This window comes from Tympanuchus pallidicinctus, unplaced genomic scaffold (genome assembly GCF_026119805.1).
Source record: "Tympanuchus pallidicinctus isolate F22 unplaced genomic scaffold, pur_lepc_1.0 scaffold5, whole genome shotgun sequence".
Taxonomy (NCBI): Eukaryota; Metazoa; Chordata; class Aves; order Galliformes; family Phasianidae; genus Tympanuchus; species Tympanuchus pallidicinctus.
This window is the reverse complement of record NW_026294769.1, coordinates 39,865,040-39,889,911: the sequence shown is the minus strand read 5'-3', so window position 1 is coordinate 39,889,911 and position 24,872 is coordinate 39,865,040. Positions and strand designations below refer to the sequence as shown.

Sequence of the window (24,872 nt, the reverse complement as noted above, 5' to 3'; positions counted from 1 at the left end):
GGTTTTTTTTTTTGGTGGGTGATTGCTTATTAGTTTGTTTTTGGACAAAAGCCATAACAGTCTCTTGTTCTTTCAGGTTTTTCTCATTAAAGAAAGGAATGTTATTGCACCCTACAAAACAATAAGAGTAAGTGCACAGTTTTTCATTATTCTTAGCAAATTGATATTTTGTAGAGACCAATGCTTTCTATTATGAAAGAGTAAGATAACTCTAATTGGAGCAATATGACAATAAAACTTCAAAAAAACAAATAATTGTGCATATTAGATAGAACTAGTGTCTTAATTTTTCCATAATGCATATGTGATATTTATTGGAATACGTGCTGCAGACTTGTCTCTTGCTAATTGCCTCAGCGTGCAGCTCTATGGGCTCAACAATCAGACAGACAACTGTCCGCTCATATTCAGTGGGCACTGTTTCTCCTCAGTTTTATGTTTTCCAGCTGAATGGGTCACAGTTCAAAGAAATTGCAGGTTAAGTTTGCTCACATCAGAATCTAGAGCTTGCTTCTGTTGCTTTCTACTCAAATTATTGAGTTTGAAGTCTGCAAGGTAAACAATTGAGTGGTTTTCAGCTGAAATGTGAGGTAGATGAAGATACAAACACAAAATGGAAAAATGAGAGTCTTATAAACATCCTTTCTGCCTCAACCTTTTTCCACAGTTTAGAAATGAGCAGGCAGTTAAATTTGTTGCCATATTTCTTCAATTAAAAGGTTTCAAGAATGATCAAGTCAGTAAACTTATGTTGCTACTATGAACAGGAAAGACGATTAGTAGATGATGTCTGAATTATTCTCAACAACTACTTCAGGTTGTTTTGGTGGTGTTTCTAAACTATGATTTTGAATTATATTTTTATTTTCCTTGTTTACTTAATGTCACTAATTCTTTATGCAAAACCTCATTTCTGTTCTCTTGTATTCTCTGTTTTGCTTCCAAGTGCAAGATTTATTAACTATCGCATAACTATCAATAGCATTATTGACACAGGGGAAAAAGAAAATAATTGGAAGAACTGTTTGGAAACTTCTCCATTTTAGTTTTTCTGAAGTCAAGATACTTAAATAATTCCTAATAGTTAACCATTACAGCTTCCTTCACGAAAGTGCTGTTATGTTTCTTCATAGCAAAACAAGAAGTCTAGTTTGCCTTCAGCCACTTACGAGTATTTCTTTGCTGCTGCTAGGTATACTTGAATCACTGCCTGTTCCAGGTGGTTCATTGGGTGCTAGAATCTGGTAGTATGATTTTGCTTCCATGTCTTCAATTGATTTCGTTTATTTATTTGTTTATTTTTGGAGATCTATTACAAAACACCAAGTCTTTCCAGGCTGTAGAGCTAGACACAGAACTGCTTTCCACAGGTTTTACCCTATAGGCCATAAGTGACCGTTGAAGACCATCCACTAGGGAATGAGAGCCAGGTTTCTCCTGTTAAACGAAAAACGTGTAGTCAGTGAAATGTTACTGAGGCTTTTATCCAAATTGCTGTTGAACTTCTTGTCTCTCATTAATCTAGCACAGTTTGCTTTCTGAACCATGCTTTGCTCTTGGGTTGCTGTCAGTTCAGCTCTGACTGCATAAATTATGCTAACGGTCATCTAGAGTTTCATTTTTTCTTAGGTTGTTCATAGTTACATCCACATTGATCAATGTCTTGAAGTAGACTTACTGGTCACTGTTCTGGAAGTCTAACTTAAGAAATCACAGAACCCCACAGAATTGTCAGTGCAGTTTTATACTATGCTCAGGGATTTTCAAGGGATCCCAACCACCTCCACTGTAGACGAGTTGTGTGTAAGGGTTACTATCAGCTGATCCATACACATTTTTAGCAGATTTAAGTCAAAACCAGAAATATTTTGAAATTACACTTCAGAGAGCTGCTTGTTAGTGGCAAGGAGGTTGGAACTAGGTGTTCTTTAAGGTCCCTTCCAATATAAGCCTTCCTGTGATTATACGCTTTGCTTGTGTATGTGATGTTAAACTAGTTGGAGCATGTATTAGTTCTAGACTTGGAGATGTTGTTGCTACATTAAATGGAGTGCTTCGAAGCTGTTATGTTGTATTATATTAAGAATACCAAGGACTGCACAAGGAAGTTACCACAGGGAAGTTAGATTTATAAAGATGAAAAAACACAACAGGTCTTTCAAATGTATACTGCAACCTATGGAAACATACTTTGACAAAGTTTACTTTTAATTAAAAATTTTTTTCACTGTACTGTATTTTAAACTATTTTTGTGGTAAATATGCTTTCAATTTTAGGGCAAAACAGAACACCTATTCCAATTGGATGTAGCTGGGAAACTAGGAGATGTTGTGCAAACTCTACATCAGGTATGTAGTTATCACTACGCACTTCTCCACATCATCTTTTTTGATATTTAATGGGAAGCTTCCTTTAAGTATTTCTAAAGGTGAAATTCTTGGAGTATCTAGTTTTGAAAATGCCACAGTTGAGTATACCTTCTAGTTCTAAAGTCAGTTGTAAGCTACTCTCATTAGCTATGCAAGATAATCATATATAGACAAATTACTTGACAATAAACACGAGTGAATGTGTTAACTTTAAAGAGAAATAATAATAGCTCTTCTAGTACTCTTTTAGTCAACAAGAATGCTAAGGCCCTCCACGTTGCTGTAGACTTTCAAACTGTGTGAGACATCAGTGCTATTTCACTTAGTTCACTGTCCTTTAGCTCTACAGGGCTTCTTGTCTAGATAAGATGGGAGATCAAGCTGCCATGGTAAGTGATTATTTCAGAATATTACTGTTTCTAATGAAATTCTAATTGCATTTCAATCATAAACCATGTTATTTTTTCTTTCATATTAGATAACTGCTATACTGCAATCCCGTTTGGCTAGAACTTCATTTGATAAAAACAGGTATCTTTCTAATAACTTGTGGGAAAATGTTTTTTATCTGTTGGTTATTTAGTCTACAGCTCCATTACATAGTAGGTGCTTCTTTGAGCAGCACAAGCACAAATTGCAGATTTATCTTTTTAACATTCTGAAAAACTTGGTATGGAGAATAGGACGTTCTGTGAAGGTGTATGTGTTACTTTTTTTTCATTTTTTCCTCTTCAGACTCTTCTGTTTATCCATGAATTTCTTCCAAGTTAGGTATCAGTAAATGCCAAATAAAGCAGTGTATAACATAATTTAAGTAGTGATGGGTTACTGTTCTGAGAATGAAGCAGAACATATGACTTTCCTTTCTGGACTGCCAGTTAGAGTTCTCAACAAAGAACCTTCTTCATGCCTAAGGCATCCCTGTTCAGATGTGCCAAAGCTATAAACTAACCTGAAGAATTTAAGGATAGCTCTGCATATGTAAGAACCAGAGGTAAACTTACTCCCTTTCTTCACTTGTAGATTTCAAAGCATTTCTGAAACGCTGCGTATGGAATGTAAAGCAGAAATGGTGACACCACTGGTGACTAATCCAGGGCATGTGTGTGTTACTGATGCTAACTTGTACTTCCAGCCTCTTAATGGATATCCTGTAAGTGCCTCATAGATGGTCTTGCGTATGGTGTGAGCACACTGCTCCTCTATGGACAGTTTCCATTTTTTGTATTATTCCTTTTAAATGCATGTGGGGCACATCTCCAAGAAGACTGTTTTCATTTCTGGTAAAAGGTCCTTAGTTTTCTTGTAATTTATGCTGCTTTGTTATATTCAGTACTCTGAGGTTTTATTCTGAGCTGACTTTCTTACAATTGACAAAGCACAAAGTATCCTTTGCTTGTTCTCCGTTAATATTTTTAAAAATAACTGTTGGTAGCATATAATTTGAGACATGTTTCTGATCTTGCTCTGTGGTGCTGCTCCTGTCTGGTGCGAGTTTTCATTCACTTTGTATGAGCTAGGAAGTTTGTAGCTAGGTTTTCTATAAATCTGGACGTTTCTTTCCCTAATGGAAAATGGAGTGCATATCACAGTCATACAGCTGCTTTGGAACTTTGTCACAGAAATAGCAGCAGTAGTCCTATCAGGCCTCTAAGATACGAAAAACTTGTCCTGAGAAGTAAAATCTGCTTTTAGGTTATTATGATGGCTTATTATGACAGAATGCCATTCAATTTCTGTCCATCAGATGGCACCATCAGCAAATGTTACGCCCACTAACCTGATGGCTTCCTTATTTTTAATATAATTCTGTTCTGCTCATCTTTTGCTTGATTATTCTAACTGGCCATAAATTTGGTTGATGATACAGTGTTATTTAGTCATAACCTGCTTTTCTGCTCAGACAAGAAGCTACAGCAAAGATTGACTTATTTTTGAAGTAGCTGCTTAAAACCACTGTTGGGCTGCTAACATGATATGGGAGGATATAGCTTTTGTATTGCCAAGTGTCTCTAGTTCAGAAAAACTTCAGGTTAAGGTAGAAGAACATATATCTCCATCTTTTCTCTTCCATCCTTCTGCCCCATTTCCCCCTGCAGAAACCAGTAGTACAAATAACACTGCAGAATGTACGCCGCATCTATAAAAGAAGACATGGTCTAATGCCACTGGTAAGCTCAAATACTGTGTATGTAATTTCTTAAATGGATCAGTTGAAATTGTACACGTTGTTAGGCAGAGGTAATTTTAAAAACTATGGATTATATAGTGAACAGCACCCAACACTTCCTAGTTTTGAAGTGTTTTTGTTCCCTGTGTTGTCAAAAAGATGAAAACAGAAAAAGTGAATTCTGTCAAGGATGAAAAACTTCCTTCATAAGCAGTTCATGTAGGGGAGGAGAGAAGGGAGTACTTTCAGGAAGCAGTTTTTTCTATTTATCTCAAACACCTACCTTGGAATAGAATGAATTGCCTTCCCTTGGTGTGCTTTCTCCTTGGATTGATTCATGGAGGGAGTCTGATCACTAATGTAGATTGAAACTGATATGGAGTGAAGAACCCTGCTGTATGTGATTGAGGGATGATGACAGTGCTGCAGTGTGTGCTTCCTCAGTACCTCAGTTCTGTGCTTCCAGTGTTTACACTGAAATTTCAGACTTGAACAAAACTTTTCTCTCAAAACACATTTAAACTAAAAAACAAACAAACAACAACAACAAAAACATTACCTGCCCTTAAACAAGCCTAGGTAGAGACTGTCTGTGAACAGCTGTTAATCTTTTCACTTGATTGGGTATCAATGGAATATTTTTATGGTTGGAAGTAGGAGAGATGAAAATGTTAGACTTGTATGCAAAACTATGACCAGTGCTGAGTTTTAGACATTAGTAACTAGAATATTCTGTAAAAGCATGAATGTTATAGCTTGTTAGTAACTGCTTTCAATTTACTTTTTCTCCCTCTTTAATTTCTAAGGGACTCGAAGTATTTTGCTCAGAAAATGATATATGTTCTGACATCTACTTGAAATTCTACAACTGTCAAGATCGAGATGAGCTCTATTACCTTATTGCAGCATATATAGGTTTGCAGCATTTAATTTATTAATTTAGTTTGTAGTTCTTTGCAAGGAGAAATTTGTCTGGATTTTTCTCTCTTGATTTGTGGGAAGAATTAAAAGATGTATTAGCCATAAGAATTCTTAATGGAAGAAAGCAAAATTCAAAATGGACATTGAAAAGTTGCATGTTTTGTTTGTATTTGAAGGGCTGAGTATGGAAGTTGAGATAACATTAAAGTGAAACTGATTGTTTTGATCTGCAACTTAATATGTACCTTCAAAAAAAAAAAAAAAAAGGCTATCTTGAACAGAAAAGAGTATATGAATATATAAGATTGATTCTGCTGAATTATGTTTTGTACGGGTGGATTCCTCTCGTGCCCCAGTAAGTCCTCCCTGGCTGTGAACAGGGACATTGCAGCTGGATCAAAGGAACATCTGCAGGGACGGAGCATTCACCACGTCTCTGGGCAGCCTGTTCTACTGCCTCCCTAACCTTATTGTAAAAAAAACCATCTTCCTTATATTCAGTCTAAATCTCTCATTTTAGTTTGTAGTCATTTCCTTTTGTCCTGTCACAAAAGACCCGACTAAAGAGTCTGTCCCCTTCCTTCTTACAGCCTCCCATTGGATACTGAAAGGCCACTTTTAGGTCTGCTTGGACCCGTCTCTTTTCCAGGCTGTACAGCCAGTCCTTACAGGGGTGGTGTTCCATATAGGAGAAAACTCTTGTAAACAAATGGATTTTTAAATACGCACATAAATATCTGAACTCTCCTCAGGCCCAGCAATGGATGATGAAACCTACCCTTCTAAAACAATTACGTTCTTACTTCTATTAAGTCCTTTATTCATAGAAAATGAATGGATCTTTTGCATACCATGAACAGAAACATTCCAAAATAATAGCATATGTGCTGAGAAAATTAGCTTCATTAACAGTCAGATTCTTTCCCATCCATTGTTTCCATATTCAGTTTTAGTACTCCTCCAGAACTATCTAAACAGGACTTACAAGATGTGTTAAGTATAGCAGCTATTGAAACATAAAATCACCACTTAATTCTAACTTTTGATTTTAAGCTTCTGTGCCAAGAATAACTTTATAGTACCTTGAATAATGCTAATGTCTGTGATATTTTATGAGTGGAACTGCAAACCTCAAAACCCTTGATGTTTGATTTTATTTTAGAAAATCATATTACGGAGCATACAGCTGAGAGTTACATGTTGCAATGGCAGCGAGGACATATATCAAACTACCAGTATCTGCTTCATCTCAATAATCTAGCTGATAGGAGCTGCAATGATCTCTCCCAGTATCCTGTATTTCCCTGGATCATAGCAGACTACTCTAGTGCAGAATTAGGTATGTGTATAAGAGACGACACGTTAGTGCATCATGCTTGGCAGCTTGGGGGGAGGCATCAGGAACGTGTTATGCTGCATGATGTTCCACGTGTAGCAGGATGCACCTGGTGTTACTGACCTTGCGTGTTTTCATGCGTTCTTACTCTGGAGTTTGGTGGAAAAAATGCTTCAATTGTTCCACTTTTTCTGTGGGAAACTTGACTTGTCAGAGTGTTTGGCACTTGTCCTGTCACTTTGAAAATTAGTAGTAGTGAACATTCCAAGACTGCCTGTGATTCTAAGAGATGCATAAGAACCACTATAATGGCCTTCCATTGAATGATTTGGATACGTTGAAATGAATAAGATCTAGGCATTCTTGGGCAGGTTTTTAATATTGCAAGTTTAAAAAGAAGCTAACAAGGCTTGTGTCTAAATAGGCTTCTTGTTTAAGGGCCTTTTTTAATGTGTGTTGGAAACTTGTTCTTTAGAGGATTGTGTTCCTCTAAAACCAGCAGAGTATGGGAAGCATCTGCTCAGAAACTGCAGTCTGTTTGGTAGTTTTTAACTGTAGCATGTAGAAAGAAGACAGTACTGGTTAGCAACTGGTAGCATGCATCTTGTGCGTCAGGTGATGTTAGTTGCAATAGCTGTCAATGATGTTTAACTTCTAGTTCTTAAGCAAGAGATTCGAGATGAGTCTACTGGGAAGTAAGGATACAAGTATGTGCTTATGGTAAGAATTTTATTCTCTTGCAGTTGGGGAGAAGAGGAAAGAACTTGGGTGCTTCTGTGGATTTTGTTGTTTTTCTATTGTTAGGGTGTTTTTCAGTTTTTAGTATTGATCAGAACGTATTCCTTTGTGGCGGGAACAACTCATGGTCTGTTTTTTCAGATCTGACAAAACCTGAAACATTCCGTGACCTCAGTAAACCAATTGGTGCCCTGAATAAAGAGAGACTGGAGAGATTATTGGTATGTCTGTCTTGAACTTTATCTATAGTACGCTTTTGGCCTTGTGCGTGTTAGCAATAAAAGCAGCTTTGTCAAGCAACGTTTAAGTATGCAGATCTATCAACAATCTCTTAACCTTATCAGAAACAAACTTGCCTATAAAACTTCACAATTGTTTTCAGGTTAATATTTATCAGCACCAATTTTACAAGTGAAAAATTTCAAATTATTCCAGTCTAGTTTATCTCTCTTAGTACCATTCCTGTGTGTTGTACCTTTAAATGTTCTGCGTAGCTGGTTGGTTGTTTTTTATAGTAGTTATATGACTTGGCAGTTTATAACTGGAAATATGAAGCTTTAAGAGCAAAAGATTAAAAAAAGCATAATGTAAAATATGGCTAAGTAGTAGGAATGCAAAGTATTTCTGTTTTAGAAAAATGCAGAGTTTGAGAGTGCTTCAAAGGGAGGAAATACAGATTCATGGAGATTGGCGTATCATGAAGATTCCACACGCAGATAATAGTGAATAAATTTCTTCCATTTCTCAAAATAAGCAGACATTCTTTTTTATAAGCAGTCAAATATACCATTAGAGTTAGAAGGTCCTCAATTTCTTTGCTTTCAATTCGTCATATAACATAATCTTCTGCCATGGTAAGGTAGCTATTCCCAAATCATTTACAATTCTTAAGATTCTGGAGGGTACAAATATGATCACTATTTCATTTTCAGTAACAGTAAATAAAGATTTCTTCCTAAGATTAGGCTGTTTCCTCAAACTGCTAGCCATCTCATGCTTACTGCACTTATTTAGAGTACAGTAGGTTTTAGGGATAACCTGTGAAAGGTTAAGTCTTGAAGGAATGGGCCAGGTTGAGTTCAATCAATGTGTTCTTCCATAACCTTAGAAAAGTGCACATGAAAGGCAAAAAAGGGAGGGCTGTGTTCAAGCTACTTTGAAGTTATATCACTGCCTTAGCGTGTGGAAAGTAAGAGAATGAGAAAGCTGAAGACCTGATAATTCAGGATGATAAGTTATAAGAACGTTTGTGCGTTACTGATTTACTGACCTGATTAAATCTGCATGCTTATTAGTGCTTAAAATGTGTTTTGTCTTTGGGAAAAAGAAATGTAATGGGTGGCTCTCATCTCTCCCCTTCTTAAATAAATCTATAGAGATGGTGAGTAAAAGCATGAAAGCAAGCAGGAGCACTGATACTAAACAGACCTCTCTTCCTTATGTTGTAGACACGTTATGAGGAAATGCCAGAACCTAAGTTCATGTATGGGAGCCACTATTCATCCCCGGGTTATGTTTTGTTTTATCTTGTTAGAGTTGGTAAGGTTGCTTTTATGTGTTCTCTGTTCAGACATTTGCCTCAGAAGCAGGCAAGGTTTGAAGGAAGATGATGACTTTTTATTTCTCTCTAGCTCCAGAATACATGCTCTGTCTGCAGAATGGAAAGTTTGATCATGCTGACAGAATGTTCAACAGGTTTGTTTACATTTTGTCTGTGTGTAAGTTGTCATTTTAAAATGGGCATCAAGGGAGTGCAAAGCATTAGAAAATGTTAGAAAACATTTTGAAATGTGTAATTGATATGTTGTCTAGTGTTGCAGAAACCTGGAAAAACTGTTTGGATGGCGCAACAGATTTCAAAGAGGTAAATGGCCAGAAAATAACTCAAGTCCAAGCACTTGTGCAGAACTTTTCTCAGATGTCTCCTGTTGATCTTAATTTATTTATATTTTATCTCAGCTATTGACAGCATTTTATGTATCCTTTCATGTTTTGAAGTTTTTTCTCTGTAATTGTGTGATTCCTCTTATGGCTTTCTATCTTTTCATTTGATAGAAGTGTCATTATGAATGTTACAGGGATAAGGGGGAAAATGTACAGTCGTAGGTATTGTGTTCATCTACTGGAGTCTCTCTAGGATTTGGCTGTGTTATAAGGTTAAGGAGGATGGTGCAGGTGATAGAAGGAAGGGATGCCATCTAAAGGGACATGGACAAGCTTGGGAAGTGGGTCTGAGGGAACCTCATGAGATTCAAGGTTATCAAGTGCAAGGTGTTGTGTTTGGGTTAGGGTAATCTTAGATATCTGTGCAAACTTTTGAGAGCAGCTCTGTGAAGAAGGGCTTGAGAATGAATCAGTATTATGTGCTTGCAGCTCAGAAGGCCAGCTGTATCCTGGGCAGCATCAATAGAGAGATGGTCAACAGGGCAAGGGAGGTAACTGTCCTGCTCTGCTATGATCTTGTGAGGCCCTATTTGGGGTGCTGTGTCCAGGCCTGGGTCCCCCAGTACAAGACAGACATGGGTCCAGAGAAGAGCCGTGAAGATATTTGGAAGGCTGGAGCACCCCTCTTTTGAAGAAAGGTTGAGGAAGCCCAGTTTAGGGAAGATCTCGTTGCAGCCTTCCATTATTTAAAGGGAACTTATAAGAAGGAGGGAGGCTGACTTTGTGCACAGTTTAATAGTAGTAGGACAAGGCAGAATGGTTTAAAACTAGGACAGGGAAGATGTGGATATCATGAGGAAATTCTTCAGAGGATGGTGAGGACTGAAACAGATTGCCCAGAGAAGTTGTGATTGCCCCATCCCTGTGGGTGTTCATGGCCAGGTTGGATGGGGCCCTGGGTGATGTGATCTAGTGGCTGGCAGCACTGCTGTCACAGTGGGGGGACTTGGAACTAGATGGGCTCCAAGGTCTCTTTGGACCCAAGTTATTCTATGGTAACAGTATATTTGGGATTTTAAACAATAGACATTTTAACTTGTTTTTTTTTGAGCTTTATAAAATCAATAACTTGTAGAATATGCTGAATGATTAACTGCCAACTGGTGGGTGATGTTAAATGCTTTTAATTGAAGTGATTAATGATAATTAATTTTTAAAAATATATAATGGAAGAAGTAAGAATGGTTAGCTTTGTTGGTCTTTAAATAACTGATCTAAATTCTCAAACTTCTGTCATTCAAGTTGCATTCTAGATTTTTGTTATGAATCTTACCTGATGTCTTAAAAATAAAAAGGCAGCTATACAGTTAGAGATCTGAAGATACTCTTGTTGTTATGAATTCACATGCTACATGTACTATATTAAAAATATATAAGCCCTTGAATTTAGTTTGGATAATTGCCTTGGTGGTGGACAGGATGCCTGATACTTGGAAGTTGAAATTGTAATGCAAGGAAGTTTCTGGTGCTGCTCTTTTGGCGAAGAGGAAAGCTTGGAGGAATTATTATCCAACTTTAGGGCTTAATGTGTGAACTTGAATAACTTTGTTTTTACTGAATGTCTTCTAGTTAAAATGACTGAAGCTAAGCTGACCTCAGAAATTTTTCCTTTCTTATTTTTTTTTCTTTTCTACCAGTTGATTCCGGAATTTTATGAAAATGATTCTAGCTTTCTAGTAAACAGCTTGAAATTGGATTTGGGAAAAAGACAGGGTGGAAAAACCGTTGAAGATGTAGAGCTTCCCCCTTGGGCATCAGGTAGTAGTAGTCCAGCTTTTTGCATTATGAGTGAATTCAGGATTATCATTATTATTTCCTGGAATCATATTTGTCTCAAAAGCTCTCATAGTTACCTCCTGAAGTAATTTTTACTCTTAAGAATTGATACATTCTGTAGTTGTGTTTAATTTTCATGGCAATTTTGAGTTTAGTATGGGGCTTCTGGTTTGGTTCTTTCTGTAAGAACAGGGAGGGGTAATGATAGTAAGTGGGAAATCTTTAATTAACCTGTCTCTTGCCAGGTCCTGATGACTTTCTTCAGAAGAGCCAAGAGGCTTTAGAAAGTCAGTACGTTTCAGAGCATCTTCATGAGTGGATTGACCTCGTATTTGGCTGCAAACAAAAAGGAAGCAAAGCTGTTACAGCTTGCAATGGTAAGCATACATTTCACTGAAGTAACAAAACCAAAACTTTGATGATAAATTGGCTTTGATCTTTTATTGCTGTGCTTTAAATGCTTGATCCTTAAAGGAGATACAGGTTTTCCTTACCTGAAGTAGTACCTTGCTTGAAAAATCTATCGCCTTCATATTTGAAGATGTAAAATCTTACTCAGGGACATGATTTAGGGGAGGGTTGTTAGAGTCAGGGTAGTATGGTTAGGTTGCAGTTGGACTTGATGATCTTTAAGGTCTTTTCCAACCAGACCAATTCCATGCTTCTAAAATGGTAGCTGAGATGATTCTGCAGTGTTGCTGTTATTTACTTACAGTGCAGTACAGCAATGTACTATTCAAGTAGTGTGCCTCAGTTAGGAACGGGAGTTTGTAGGAGCAGTCACACAAACAGGTATTTAACATTCCCTGTGCTGTGATTGTAGTGTGAGAATTTCAATTCAGAAATCCCCCTCCTTCCCCTCCCATTTAAGTAAATTGAGAAGGAAAAGGAGGAGGTAATGGGCTACAGCTGTTTAGGAGCATGAATGGAGGAAAAAGTACGTGGGTAACCAGATTTGTCCTTCTGTAGCACGTGTGCTTTTTATTCTATGTAAGTAAAGGTTAAATGTTTGACATATTGTTTTGATCTTGTAGGTAGCTATTGTAAATTCTTATAAAAGAAGCTGTTGCTCAGTATTTGTTATGTTGATGTGCTGAAGTTCTCTAGACATCATAGTAATATCAATGATCAATCTGTTTAACAGTGTGATATTTAGCCTAACCGTGTTACTGCCTGATAAGGAAACATCTTCTCACTAAAGGAAGATTAGCAGATGCACAGTATAGGAAGAAGATGATTTTGGTTATTCCAGAAACCCTGATTATAAGCAAGAGAAAATTTGAGACAGGCAGGTTTTGTTTTTCTTAAACTTACAATTACTGGGGAAGAATGCATAAGCAATCTTAGTTTTGATAGTCATTGCTTTCTACTTCCAGAGAGAGCTGATGTGATGTGAAAATCCATAGATATGAATATGCTTCCTCATGCACCTTTGAATTGTGATTAGCTGTATTTTGAGCTTGCAGTTACCATATGATTAAGTGTCATGAATGTAAGGTAAAATATGCCAGACTCGGAAAAAAGAAGTGGTATTTATGTTACAGTATCTGTATGTTATTATGCAGATATACTTCTAAAGCAAAACATGCTTTTCTTGATGCAGTGTGATTTTTTTTTTATTATTATTTTTTTTTAATTAATGTAATGAACTGCAAGACCCTCTTGAGTAGATAAGAGAGACAAAAAGGACCATGTCTACAAATGACTTGGTATCAAGAGACAGAGTGTTCATATACTGAGCTCCCAATGTAATTAGCAAAGTTTGCAATCCACTACCACTTTATCAAATGAACTGGAGCATAGATAGGCCTTTATGATCTTTCTTGCTGTATTTTGTTACCTGTCTATAAAATAACCGAAGATCTAGTCACATAGCTATGCATTTTTGGGGAGGTGGGAGGACGTTCTCCTTCATGAAGATTAAATAAGCTGTCCTTCCTTTATGAAGGAGCTGGCTTTAGAAACTGCCTCCGAGTCTCCTAGATTCAAGCCCAGGATAAACATTGTGTTTTTATATTGTACAAATATTTTTTTTTTTCCAGTGTTTCATCCATTAACTTATGAAGGAGGAGTGGATTTAAACAGGTAATTAAGAATTTGAATATTTTTGTAAAAACAGCTAAATGTATCGTCATCACATTCTATGGTGGCTGTAAAAATGGCTGGTGAACTGATACCAGGCTGTCAGTTTTAATAGATGTTCAAAGACCGTTATTTGAACTTTTCTTCATGTTGATTTATCTGATTTATTTTTTTTAATTATTATTATTACTGCTATTTTTAACTGGAAGTCACATTGTCACCATACATAAAGGAAATTGTGAAGCTGTCATATGAATGCCTGTTGTAAATCTGTTCTGTGATGACCATAGTAACTCTATGTGCAGCCTTGTGCTTCCAGGACAGAAACAAAGAGCTTGCCCTAACTAACTGTGTTGCTTCTCTGAAGCATTATGGACCCCAATGAGAAGGTAGCTTTGCTGACGCAAATCTTGGAGTTTGGACAGACACCAAAACAGTTGTTTACAACTCCTCATCCTCAACGGATAATGCCAAAAAGCTCCTCTAGAACATCTAGTCACAGTGTTTCCATAAGTGAATCTCCAGGTGAGTGTATAACAGATAAATTGATGATGTAACTGATTTGTAATTTGGAGGAGTTCTCTATCTTTTCCCACAGGATCTCATTATAGACATCTCCTGGCCACTTGCCCTATAAGCAGAGTCAGAATAAATCCATGAGCTTACCTATTAAAGGAGAAACAGGCAAGATCAGTCTCAAATCTGAAAATACATACATCCCATAGCTGTGATCCTGCACTTTGCTGGTCCAGTTCAGTCTCTGCCTTTGAAGATGTGGGAGGGCTGTGTTCCCTGGCCTTTTGTGACAGTTCAGAATCAAACTGATACGATAGCAGTTTCTTTGACTGTCTCTGTAGAGACTCTAAATAATGTAGAGATTCATTCTGTTCTTGAACAGAACTGTCTTTATGGCAGTAAGCTTGAACTGAGAATTTAACCTGAGCATCTGGATATGAACATGTGAGACTGGGGACTTTTTCCCCTCTACTGTTACTTGTGAAACTGCAGAGAAATTACTTTGTCCCTACAGTATATATTGAAAAAAAAGTTGGTGGAATAACTTCAAGAAAAGGATATGTAATGGCAGTACATGTTTCTCTACAATGTCAAACTTTGCCCATTTTTCTGAAACTAAGGTTCTGTGGCCCTCATTATATGAACAGTGGTCTACTGTAAACTGGACTGAATCTCCAGGCTGTCTATTGAATGGGGAGACATTCCGTCTCTTGGTCAATTGTCCTTGATTTGCTGACCTTTTGATGGCTTTCATTTTTACATAGAGAAGCAAAGATGGTTACTACTTGGTAACCTGCAACTATACCAGTTGTGTATGGCTGTAATAATGGCCATGCATCTTAAATGGTTCTGGTAGTAGGCCACATAATTCCTGTCAGATTTAGGCTTTTTGTGATAATTTATATTTAGTGTGTCCACTTCTTTATCCCTTAACTTCTGAGACGCTGCAGAAAATAAACTTACGACATTCTTAATCGAATGTATAAGAATAATAGGTAGGTGGCTTTGATTGCACTTTTCCATTTGGGAAACTCTTGACGTTTCAGTGTCTACAGTAACCAAAAATTTATATTCCTGGAGCTCTGCATGATTTCTGTACTTTGTGTTTATGTTTGTACCTTCACCTACTTCTTGAAGTTTATCTTTCTGATTTCTGTCCATAGTAAAATTCTGTTGTGGCATTTTATTGCAGTATCTCCAAATGAAGAATCATTTGAAGATTTGACAGAAGAAAGCATTACACTCGCTTGGAACAATATTTCTAAACTAAGACAAGATGAACAATATAAAATTCACAAAGAGTAGGTACTGCTCTTCACTCTTCAGTCACAGTTGTTCCATTTAACTGGGGATAGGAGTATCTGCGAGTCTATTTGAATGATGGGTTAAGGCTTATGGTAATTTTTCTCTTTTTTTCTTTTTTGAGATAGCTGGGTTGGTTTTGTTTGTTTGTTTTTAGCCTATGATGAATTACCAATCTAGAAAAGGCAGTTATGAGCTTAATTTTATTCCTTAGACAGATCTAAAGCAAGTTCATTCACATTTTAGAAGCAGACATTAATACCCATTTGCCAAAACTGTGATAGCAGCAGCTAGATAAGCATTTCCACTTATTTCTTCATACCATTTAATTTGAAAGCTTAAGCCAATTGAAAGTTCAGCAACTGCACAACCCAGAGCTGCCTCCTTACGAGGAGTCTGTAATGTCTCCAGCCGTGGGCAGTAAGGTAATCCAGGCAGCACACTGGTGTTCTGATGGGTTCCTAGGGAGCCGCGCACCAAGCAGCCCAACTTCAGGTGAACTTTGGCAAAGCCCAGCTGATCCCACACTGGGAAGATTGAATGGGAAGCCATTAATCCTTTCACGTGGGCATGTCCTTTCCAGCGAGGTTGAAGTTCTTGCAGAACAATATAGGGAACCTGTACTGATGATAGTGAGGTATATTTGAGTATGTGGGCATGTTGCTCACCACTGCAGTATTTTTAATCTCGTTGAATATCTTAACTTTTTAAATAGAAATCAAATAACAGGTTTCAGCAGTATTTAATTTGCAGTATTGTGGGTAAGTTTCAAGACTTAGGAAATCACTAATGAGCCTATTTGTATTAACAGGGCAATTACTGGAATAGCAGTCACCTGCAATGGGTCTTCTGTTTTCACCACATCCCAAGGTGAGTATTATTGCAGTTATTTCCTCAAACCTGCAGTGCAAATACTTTGATATGAACTTATAACACCAAGTGATGCTTTGTGAACAAAGCAGCGCGCAACTTTCAAACGTGAAGATTAAATCCCTAGAATACCTTCACTGGAAGCAAAATTGAGGCAGTGTTCAAGGGTATTTCTGCCAGAATCACTGAGTTCTCGTTTGTTTGGGTTTTTAAAGGAACATGGTCCCAATGTTCTGCCAAATGCAAGATACTCATTTTCACTTTCTGCCCTATTGCTTCTTACAAATACTGAAGTTTTCAAACAAAATGTCAGTACTTCTGTTTGCTTTTGGTTTTTGACGTTTCCAAGACACCTATTATAGAAATTAATGAAGCCAAATAGATAATTTCCTGTAATTAAATAGCTGAAGTATGAAATTTTTTTATTTTATATTTTTTAAGTTATAGATGTCCCTGGATTTCGATGTTGTCCACATGTGGGCTTGTGAAGGTGTTAATTTATCTCCTTAGATTATTAATTCAAAGACTTGCCTGATTTTTATAAAAAAAACATGCCTGATTTTTATAACTAAATATATGAATCTTCAAACAGATACAAAATTTTTATCTTCTGTAATATAAACCAGTCATTTTACATGTAGTATTGTTCTTTATACTCAGACTCAACTCTGAAGATGTTTTCCAAAGAATCCAAAACACTCCAAAGAAGTGTGTCCTTTTCAAACATGGTAAGTTGCTGTCAAAATAAAAACATCATTAGGAATCTTTTGAAAGCCACTCATAGAAATGTCTTTTGGTGTAGCTCAGTGTGTTCTTCTCCTCAGTTATATGATATGTGGATAATTTAGCAGAATGAAGTGAGATTGCTTTTCAGGTCTCCAGGGGGAGAACACATTCTTTGAACGCAGCAAGGGAGCATTAAATGTTTCTCTTCTGTGTTAATAATGTTCTGAGTTTTCTGCTATATAGAGAAGGTCTTGTGGTAGACTAAGATACACTGGCATGAGCAGACAGGTCTTTCCAAACAACTTTGAATTGTTGTTCAAGCCCAGAAACAAAGCTTGAATTGTACCCATGTTCAAGTCATACTCAAAGTGTTTGGAGTCTGTCAGTCAGTCAGCTGAAGAATGCAAAGGACAGGGAGTGGAATCTTAGCTGTGTGAATTTTAGCAGTCCTTGCTTCATGAGCAATAATCTCAGCAACCTCTGAACAACATGCTTCTCAAACAGAACTTTGAAAGGGATTCTGTGTTTTATTTTCTGTGCTTGAGCGCTGGGGCCTGAGCTGGGTCACTTTCTGAGTCATTTACTGAGACGATAGGATGCATTAACACTCCTCTGTACCCTCCTCTCTAGGGGAAAGGGAAAGCAGATATGTTGCCCAGATAGATGCCATAGTATACTCTAGCACATCCCCAAAGAAGCTGTAAGATCAAGACACTGCTGCCTGCTGTGGTATGCTCCTCTTGATGCTGTAAAAAGGGAGCCCTTCACTTAATCCTAGTCCAAGTTAGTCACTAGTGAGGAGGTTGTGTACCCTTCTGTTCTCTTCCTCTTCACTCTCTCCTGCCCCGTTGGTAGTTTCAGTGTTGATGTGTTGCAGCAAGGCCAGAAGCTATAATCTCTTTGCATTCCACCTGCCTGCTAGAATGTTTTTAGGAACAGATTACTGTTCATTTTTCTGATGATACTTACAGAAGTTGTTACTGTTGTGGTGGTTTTTTTGTTGTTTTTTTTTTTTTTTGTTACTGAGAATAATAGAAATTACATGGCTACATCCATTGCTTTAAAGAGCAGAGCAGAGTTGCTGTCATGGGGGGGGGCGAGGGGAAAACATGAAAGAAAACCTGTTTTTTCAGGTTTCTGTTTTCATATAGAATTGACATAACTTGAAAGATGAAAAGCTGGCTCGGTTTCTCCTGAGTGTGGAATCACATGCAACATACATGAAGTGCTTGAAAAAAGGAGATCCATTGGCTGTGCCTGTGTTTCCCAACTTTGGAGTTGACTTTGTATTTACTGGAGTTTTTCGTAAGGTTTTTCTTAATTAACATTCATGCAACACCGAAATGCTGCACACAGAAAAGATTACTATGCTCCTTGTTCTCCAGAACCACGTTCATGTATTTCTCTTTGAGGGTCAGAAATAGAACACTGCTTTGTTTTTCCTTTTCTTCTACAGGCTTTGTCATCTTGTATCATCTTGCCAGGAGATACCACTGTCATAAGTTCTTCATGGGACAATAATATGTGAGTATTTACTTCCTGCTAACTCTGCTGAATTATATTGAGTACCTTGGTAGTTATAATTATCGCTATAGATACAGAAGATCACTGATAAAATGCAGTATCTGTACTTCTACATTTGTTTTTTGTTTTTTTAGTCTGGTTCCTGTTAAAAACTGTAGAAAAAAAAGTTATTTTCATCAATTCAGAGAAAACTGTTTATGTTACCTGAAGCTGTAACACTTTCATGATCTCTTCCCGTTAGATATTTTTATTCAATTGCATTTGGAAGACGGCAGGACATCTTAATGGGACACGATGATGCTGTCAGCAAGATTTGTTGGCGAGAAGGGTGTTTATATTCTGCATCTTGGGATTCCACTGTAAAGGTTTGTAGACAAGTTTATAATACTTCAGTAGCTATTTATTGCTAGCAGTTAATATTTGGCCAGAGGCATGCATTGGAGTGGATGTGGCTGTTATTCTAGTAATAAATACATGAATAATTTTATATAATATTTATAAGTCACTACAAATAGAATAAGTACAAGTAGTTTATCTTTTGTTAGCCTTGCCTCAACTGTGTTTCAAAGCTGGAGTGTTACTTTAATAAAAATAATCTGGAAGTTAGAGATGGGAAAGAATTTCCCAAAGCCTTGTGGTAAGTACCCATTCATTGGTGTGATATACAGCACCTTGGTAACCTACTGGGAATCAGCACAGTCATGTTTAAGGTGTTGCTCTGCTTAATGTAAACAGTTTAAGGTGCCAGTTGCTGTTTTGCCACACAGATGAGGCCTGCAGTTACACAAGCAGCACTTGAAATGTGAGCATTAAGCAATGGAGGAACTCATCCAATTATACTAATGCTGCTTTGAACAAACTTTAATGTCTGTGTTGTAGGTGTGGAAATGCGTACCTGGAGAGACATCGAGCAATAAAAGAAACTGTTTTGAATTGCTTGCAGAGTTAGAGCACGATGTTAGTGTAAGTATGCTGACAGAGATGCAGTACCAGATTTGAGATTGTATCACGTGATCTCAACTCTCAGTTTGACAAACAACTAAAGTATGAGGATTGTCTGGGGTGATGTTTCCTTTTGCTGTGCGTTTTTTCTCTTATGGGGTTTGGGTGTTTCTGGGGCGGTGAGTTGCTTTGTCTCATTGGCTTTTGTTGGCATAACTTTGCCTAAGATGAGCGTGCTGCTCTCCAGCATCCCCTGCTTCCTTTGCTGACAAGTCTGCTCTTAAGGAAGAAAGCGACAGTAGGAAGAGTTCTGCTTTGTGGTTTTTGTTTTGTTTACTTGTTCATTTATTCTTATTTGCTTTGGTCAGCTTGTTTGCACAAAGTTCAAGGTTGGGGGAGGTGGACAGCAGAGAGGGAGTTGGTTTTTGTTAGTTTCCTTTGCTTTTTGAAAACTCAAGAGTGAGGATTTTTTTTTCAGTATTTTCATTGTTACTGCTTCCTAATGAAACTCTTCCAAAGGCAAACAAATAAAAAGAATTGAGTTACTGCTGTTTTGGTTTTTTTTAAGCATTCTCCAAAACACATTGCTGAATTTCACAGTAAATGTGTAATCACACTCTGTGCAGTTAAACACATGTAACTCTGCACTATTTCTTATAGCATCTAATGTTACTCTTGTAACAATGAAGAATGGTGTCCAAGGGTATTTTTAAAAGAAATTTCTAGCCATTGGTTCTTTCTGATAAAGGGTAAAATTTTGCGTTTAGGTTGAGAATATGAATACTAAAAGTAGTAGGAAATGTCACTTTGTGATTCCTCTTCTACAAAGAAGTACTTTAAAATATGTTTTTCAGATATTTTAAAGGGAGCTGCCTTTTACATTTTCTTGGTAATAACTGTGCTTAAAAATGTTGCAGAATTAAATTCAAAATCCGTTGACAATAAAATGGCATCTGAACGGCTGATGGACTTTTTTGTGTATATTTAAAACTTGTTTTGAGACAGCTTACTTGGAAGAACAGGAAAATCATGGGATGTTTAACTTCCTAGGTAAATACGATCGACCTTACTGCTTCAAACACTATACTAGCATCTGGAACCAAAGAGGGTACCATTAGTGTTTGGGATGTTACCACAGCAACAGCGTTACACCAGTTGCCTTGTCATTCTGGTACTGTGTTTGATGCTGCTTTTAGTCCCGGTATGTTGGATTTCAGTTTTAACATATAAGTCTGGGAGTTTCCTGATTACATGTAATGCACTGTGTTATTGAAATTACTAGTCTAAGGGGAATGGTGAGATCTACCAGAAGGTATCCTTGCCTGCAGCAGGGTAATTGGAACTAGATAATCTTTAAAGGTCCCTTCCAATTCAGTCATTCTGATTCTATGACATGCTTCTCTGCTTTAAAGAAATCTTTAATTGATGCAAAGCCATAACAACCTGTAAACCAGTAGTCTAGATTGTAGACCAGTGTTTATCATTGTATGCTTGCAGACAATGTAAAGTACATTTTCTCTAAATAAGTAGGTCAGGCCTATCACAGCCAACATGCCATACTGCAGACTGTGATGATAACTGGGACTGTGTATCTAAACATGCTCCTTTTGTTTGTTGTCATGGTTTGCTCTCTTGTGTAGATGGCAGACATCTACTCAGTGCAGGAGAAGACTGTTGTTTTAAGGTAATAGATGTACAGACTGGAATGCTTATATCTTCTGTGACTGCTGATGAGCCACAAAGGTAATCCTGAGAACATCCATATGGATTATGAAGCTGCATGGCCAGCTTAGTTAAATGCAGATGCTCAATGCATTTCTTTTTGCCATAGCAAAAAGAAAAGTGTGATAACTTTTGTGTGATAATTGAAGGTACTGGATTTAACAAAATACTTAATTTGCACTTAAGTGCAAAGGCTTTTGCGTGCTTTCCAGGCAAGCTTTTCAGAAAGGGATAAAAGAAACAACTGTTTAAGGAAGTAATTCTATTATTTATACAAGTTAAAGATGGTGTTTAAGAAGAGCTGCTTAGCTGTAGCACCAACCGGCTCTTCCAGAACTGATGTTTTTAGCAAGCGGCCAGTTCTCTTACTTGCATCACTTGTCAATAACCTTTATTTTCCAAAGCTCCTTTTTTGTGTAAGCTAAGAAGAGATTGGCTTTTGAAAGATAAAGAGCAGTCAGTTAATACTTCTATTTTTTTTTTTTTTTTTCACCAACTAAAATGTATACAATGCTGTGTCATGTAAACAAACGAAGATTGAAGTAGGAAACTGGCAGCAGCCTTTCCAATTTGTTGTGTCTTAGTCTGAAATTGCTCAGCTTGTATACAGAAGTTTAGTGTACTAATGAACAGTTACTTTGCAGGTGCTTCAGATGGGATGGAAATACTGTCTTGTCAGGAAGTCAGTCTGGTGAATTACTGACTTGGGACCTCCTTAATGGAAAAGTTACTGAAAGAATCAAAGGACATGCAGGTATGCCTGAGCTGTTCTTGTTCTCAAATTACCTGGAAGCTTCCTATTTTCTGTCTGTGTTAATATTGACCAATTTTGAGAATCATTTGCTCCACTCGGTGGCTCATGATATTACACGTACCTCTTTCTTCTGTCCCAGGTAGCACCTGAACCTCCTAGGAAGTATAAACAGCAATACTCTTCCAGTGTTATTGCAAGAATGAAGAGAGGCAGATGCATTGGTGTTTTCTAATTAGCAAAGTTAATTGTTAGACTCACAGCCTAGACAGACTGTGATCAAGTTATTTTGGATGGGTGTTTGTAGACATCTCATATGTACCTGCCTTGTCTTCTAAACTGCAAGAAGGGAGGAATAACTTAGTTTTACTTAGTTTGCTTTTATGGCTGCTTTCATGAATAGTTATTTCAAACTTCCCCCTAATGGTAACTGAAGCTCTGGAATTTGAGCTGTACAGAGATCAGTCTGTAGCCAGGAGAATCTTTAAATTGAGCTGCTAGGGGCTACATGCTTACAATACAAAAAGCCCAAAGGGCAAAGTGAAAAACTTTCTAGACAAGCCTGTCCCCTTTCCCAGTGAATCCTTATGCTACTGTGCTCTATATTGTACATGTCAACTTACAGTTCGCCTCTTCTTCCCCACGTGGCTGAGGCAGTGTACCAAGAGGTCACAAAGGTTAACAGGATACAAGGTGGCTCTTCTTACAGTACTGCATGTACTGTCAGTGTAATGCAAGATACTGATTGATGATCCTAAACTGCCTTAAATACGTTCCATTCTCTTGACTTGTGTCCGGTTTGATTTCTTTTCTTTCTTTTCCTCCAGGTGCTGTAACCTCCATGTGGATGAATGAACAGTGCAACAGTGTTATTACTGGAGGGGAAGACAAACAAATTATATTCTGGAAACTGCAATACTAAGTGCCTTTCCCTCCAGCTGTTTAAATGAACTCTTTCATTTTAAACCAAACCTTTTAAAGGAACTTAACTGTGTGCAATGATGGCTACTGAAGTTCAACCAGAAAAGAAGCTTTGCTCAACCACAACTTTCTGGTGACTTCACTGAGAGCTCTTAACTTCAATAATGTATGTATTGGGTTTTCATAAACTACCAAAAATGCTTTGTCTAATAATGTGAGATAACATTAAAGACCTATTTTTCTGTAACTGAAGAGCTCCTAACTGGTAGTTACTGTTGTAGTGTGTTGTCTGAACCATTTCTAAAGAAGCAGCAGTTGCATTCTTTAAAAGATTTAAGATACTTGCAACATGACAATGGATGTACATCTCCCTTCCTACCAACGATGCATATGATGGTAAACACTGCTTTGAACACTTACAGCTTAGGCAGTAAGTTGGTCTGAGCAGGGGTCAGTCTGCTTTACTATGTAGTCTCCAACTGTAGCTACCTGCAAAGGCAGAGGTGTTTTTTTTTTTCCTATTATTGAACAAACAACACACTGAAAACTACAGCCTTCACACATCAGTCTGAAAGGGAACCATGTATCAGTCTTTCCCCTAATACTAATATCTTGTAATTTCTTTTTAATGCCTTGTATCTGTTCTGTTACTTTGTCTTCCTCACCTTGTTTTATTTGGCCTTCTCAGCTTCCTTCAGCTCTAGTACAGCATTCAAGTTTCATACCAAAGATTCTTGAGTACAGGTATAACTTGGGGGTTTACTTGAGCCCTTATTACTGCAACCCAGGGGTAAAGTGGTGCTGTACTGGGCTTATTTTTCTCTGTAGGACTTCAGAATACACTTCCCTGCAAGGGGCTACTCTGAGGTTAAAGACTTCGAATACCAGCCCTTGGGGCATATTACAGTAACAGCCACCTGTGGTTCTGTTCCCTCACGAGGAATATTTCTTTATTGCTGATGTTAAACTGCCTTGTCAGTGTGTTCAGGATGCATCCCTGGAATTTCCATCACTCCTTTGAGTCTGTTTCTAGCCATACTGCCTGGGTTTCAAAGGTTTCAGGGGGCAGCTGTTTCCTTGGAATTAATAATTATTACAATTGTTTTATGATTAATTTCCTCCTTTTGTATTACAACATAATTTAAGCTTGCTTCAGCTGCATGAAGCTTTTGCTACATGTGCCTTCAGTATATAACTGATAAGCCATATACTGTACCTGCTGTTTCCAGATTTGCTTAACCTTGCCTTAAAATGTTTGGCTGTTGCTTGCTGTTTTTTCATTTTATTTCCTCAATACAGCTACATGTAGCCAAAAAGGCACAGAAACCCAAATTCTACAAAGCACTGAGCAAGGTCACAGTGAATTGCAGAGCCTGTTAAAAGCTTTGCTTCAGTTGTGCCTGTCTTTGCTCGTTTACCTCCACTCTCTCTCTTCCCTGGCTCACTGGGTTTTCTGCACCCAGCTCTTGCTGGAGTTTAAAACTTTTGTAACTTGTTTCACAAGGTAACAATGCTCTTCTACTCCCTTCCTGCTACTCTGCAGTTGTGCAGCTTAGAGTTGCACTCCGGCAGGCCTTGAGAAGCACAAAAGCACTTGACTACTACTAGCCTCCCACTTTTCACGCCCTTCTCTTATTCAAGCTTTGGACACAGGCCCCCTCCTTTGTCCCTAAAGGGCCCTCTACACAGCATATTAAGGGTTTTTCTGCAGATCTCCAGGGCTGCTGTTATAATTTGTTTTCATCTGTCTAAAGAGACATAAAGGAGCAGATGTATTCACTTACACACCATCTTAGGTTCCGGGGCTTTCTTAGGATCACTGCTAGAAGTCACAGGTCCTACCCCCATAAGGCTGAATCATAACACACTGTGTGACATCATTAATCAGTGCCACTAAGAGCTCACCCCAGTCACAGTCAGCCTGATCATTACAAACTGAACAATTCAATTAAAGAGGCTCCAGAATGCATTTCACTGCCACTGCAGTAGCATATTAGCATCGCTTCTGCAAATTGGAAAACCCACAGCTACCTGTGTGTGCTGATACAGTGACCCCATAGCCTGTAGCTATCCACTGTCTGCTTTCTTCAAGTGTTTTGCATTCCCCTTTTGAAATATTCCCTTCAGTTAAATGAACAAGCAAGCAAATAAGGTACCTAAAGGACTAATGTTTACACAATTAGTGCCTGCAACAGAGCCATGACAAGGGAAACAAATTGCTAAACTTGGCATTTAACTTCAGAACACTTAAAGACTCAGCT

At 37.7% G+C, this 24,872-nt stretch overlaps 1 protein-coding gene across 2 annotated transcripts in view; it reads left to right on the top strand.

Annotated features, from left to right (window-relative positions):
* NSMAF (neutral sphingomyelinase activation associated factor) overlaps nucleotides 1-22,873 on the top strand; it is a 37,328-nt gene extending 14,455 nt beyond the window's left edge. The window contains exons 6-31 of one of the 2 annotated variants that reach the window (XM_052704523.1): nucleotides 77-127; nucleotides 2,278-2,349; nucleotides 2,712-2,759; nucleotides 2,849-2,901; nucleotides 3,394-3,523; nucleotides 4,470-4,541; nucleotides 5,347-5,455; nucleotides 6,624-6,800; nucleotides 7,677-7,756; nucleotides 8,984-9,074; nucleotides 9,167-9,230; nucleotides 9,348-9,399; nucleotides 11,117-11,237; nucleotides 11,501-11,632; nucleotides 13,298-13,340; nucleotides 13,705-13,862; nucleotides 15,046-15,154; nucleotides 15,967-16,025; nucleotides 16,686-16,753; nucleotides 18,208-18,275; nucleotides 18,517-18,640; nucleotides 19,155-19,238; nucleotides 20,268-20,418; nucleotides 20,858-20,960; nucleotides 21,584-21,693; nucleotides 22,518-22,873. In XM_052704523.1, coding sequence (XP_052560483.1) covers nucleotides 77-127; nucleotides 2,278-2,349; nucleotides 2,712-2,759; nucleotides 2,849-2,901; nucleotides 3,394-3,523; nucleotides 4,470-4,541; nucleotides 5,347-5,455; nucleotides 6,624-6,800; nucleotides 7,677-7,756; nucleotides 8,984-9,074; nucleotides 9,167-9,230; nucleotides 9,348-9,399; nucleotides 11,117-11,237; nucleotides 11,501-11,632; nucleotides 13,298-13,340; nucleotides 13,705-13,862; nucleotides 15,046-15,154; nucleotides 15,967-16,025; nucleotides 16,686-16,753; nucleotides 18,208-18,275; nucleotides 18,517-18,640; nucleotides 19,155-19,238; nucleotides 20,268-20,418; nucleotides 20,858-20,960; nucleotides 21,584-21,693; nucleotides 22,518-22,612 — 2,424 coding nt within the window. In that variant the 3' untranslated portion in view covers nucleotides 22,613-22,873. Of the gene's footprint in view, nucleotides 1-76; nucleotides 128-2,277; nucleotides 2,350-2,711; nucleotides 2,760-2,848; nucleotides 2,902-3,393; nucleotides 3,524-4,469; nucleotides 4,542-5,346; nucleotides 5,456-6,623; nucleotides 6,801-7,676; nucleotides 7,757-8,983; nucleotides 9,075-9,166; nucleotides 9,231-9,347; nucleotides 9,400-11,116; nucleotides 11,238-11,500; nucleotides 11,633-13,297; nucleotides 13,341-13,704; nucleotides 13,863-15,045; nucleotides 15,159-15,966; nucleotides 16,026-16,685; nucleotides 16,754-18,207; nucleotides 18,276-18,516; nucleotides 18,641-19,154; nucleotides 19,239-20,267; nucleotides 20,419-20,857; nucleotides 20,961-21,583; nucleotides 21,694-22,517 lie in introns of those variants that run through there. The other variant, XM_052704524.1, reaches the window with a different exon arrangement.
* Nucleotides 22,874-24,872: the final 1,999 nt, after the last annotated feature.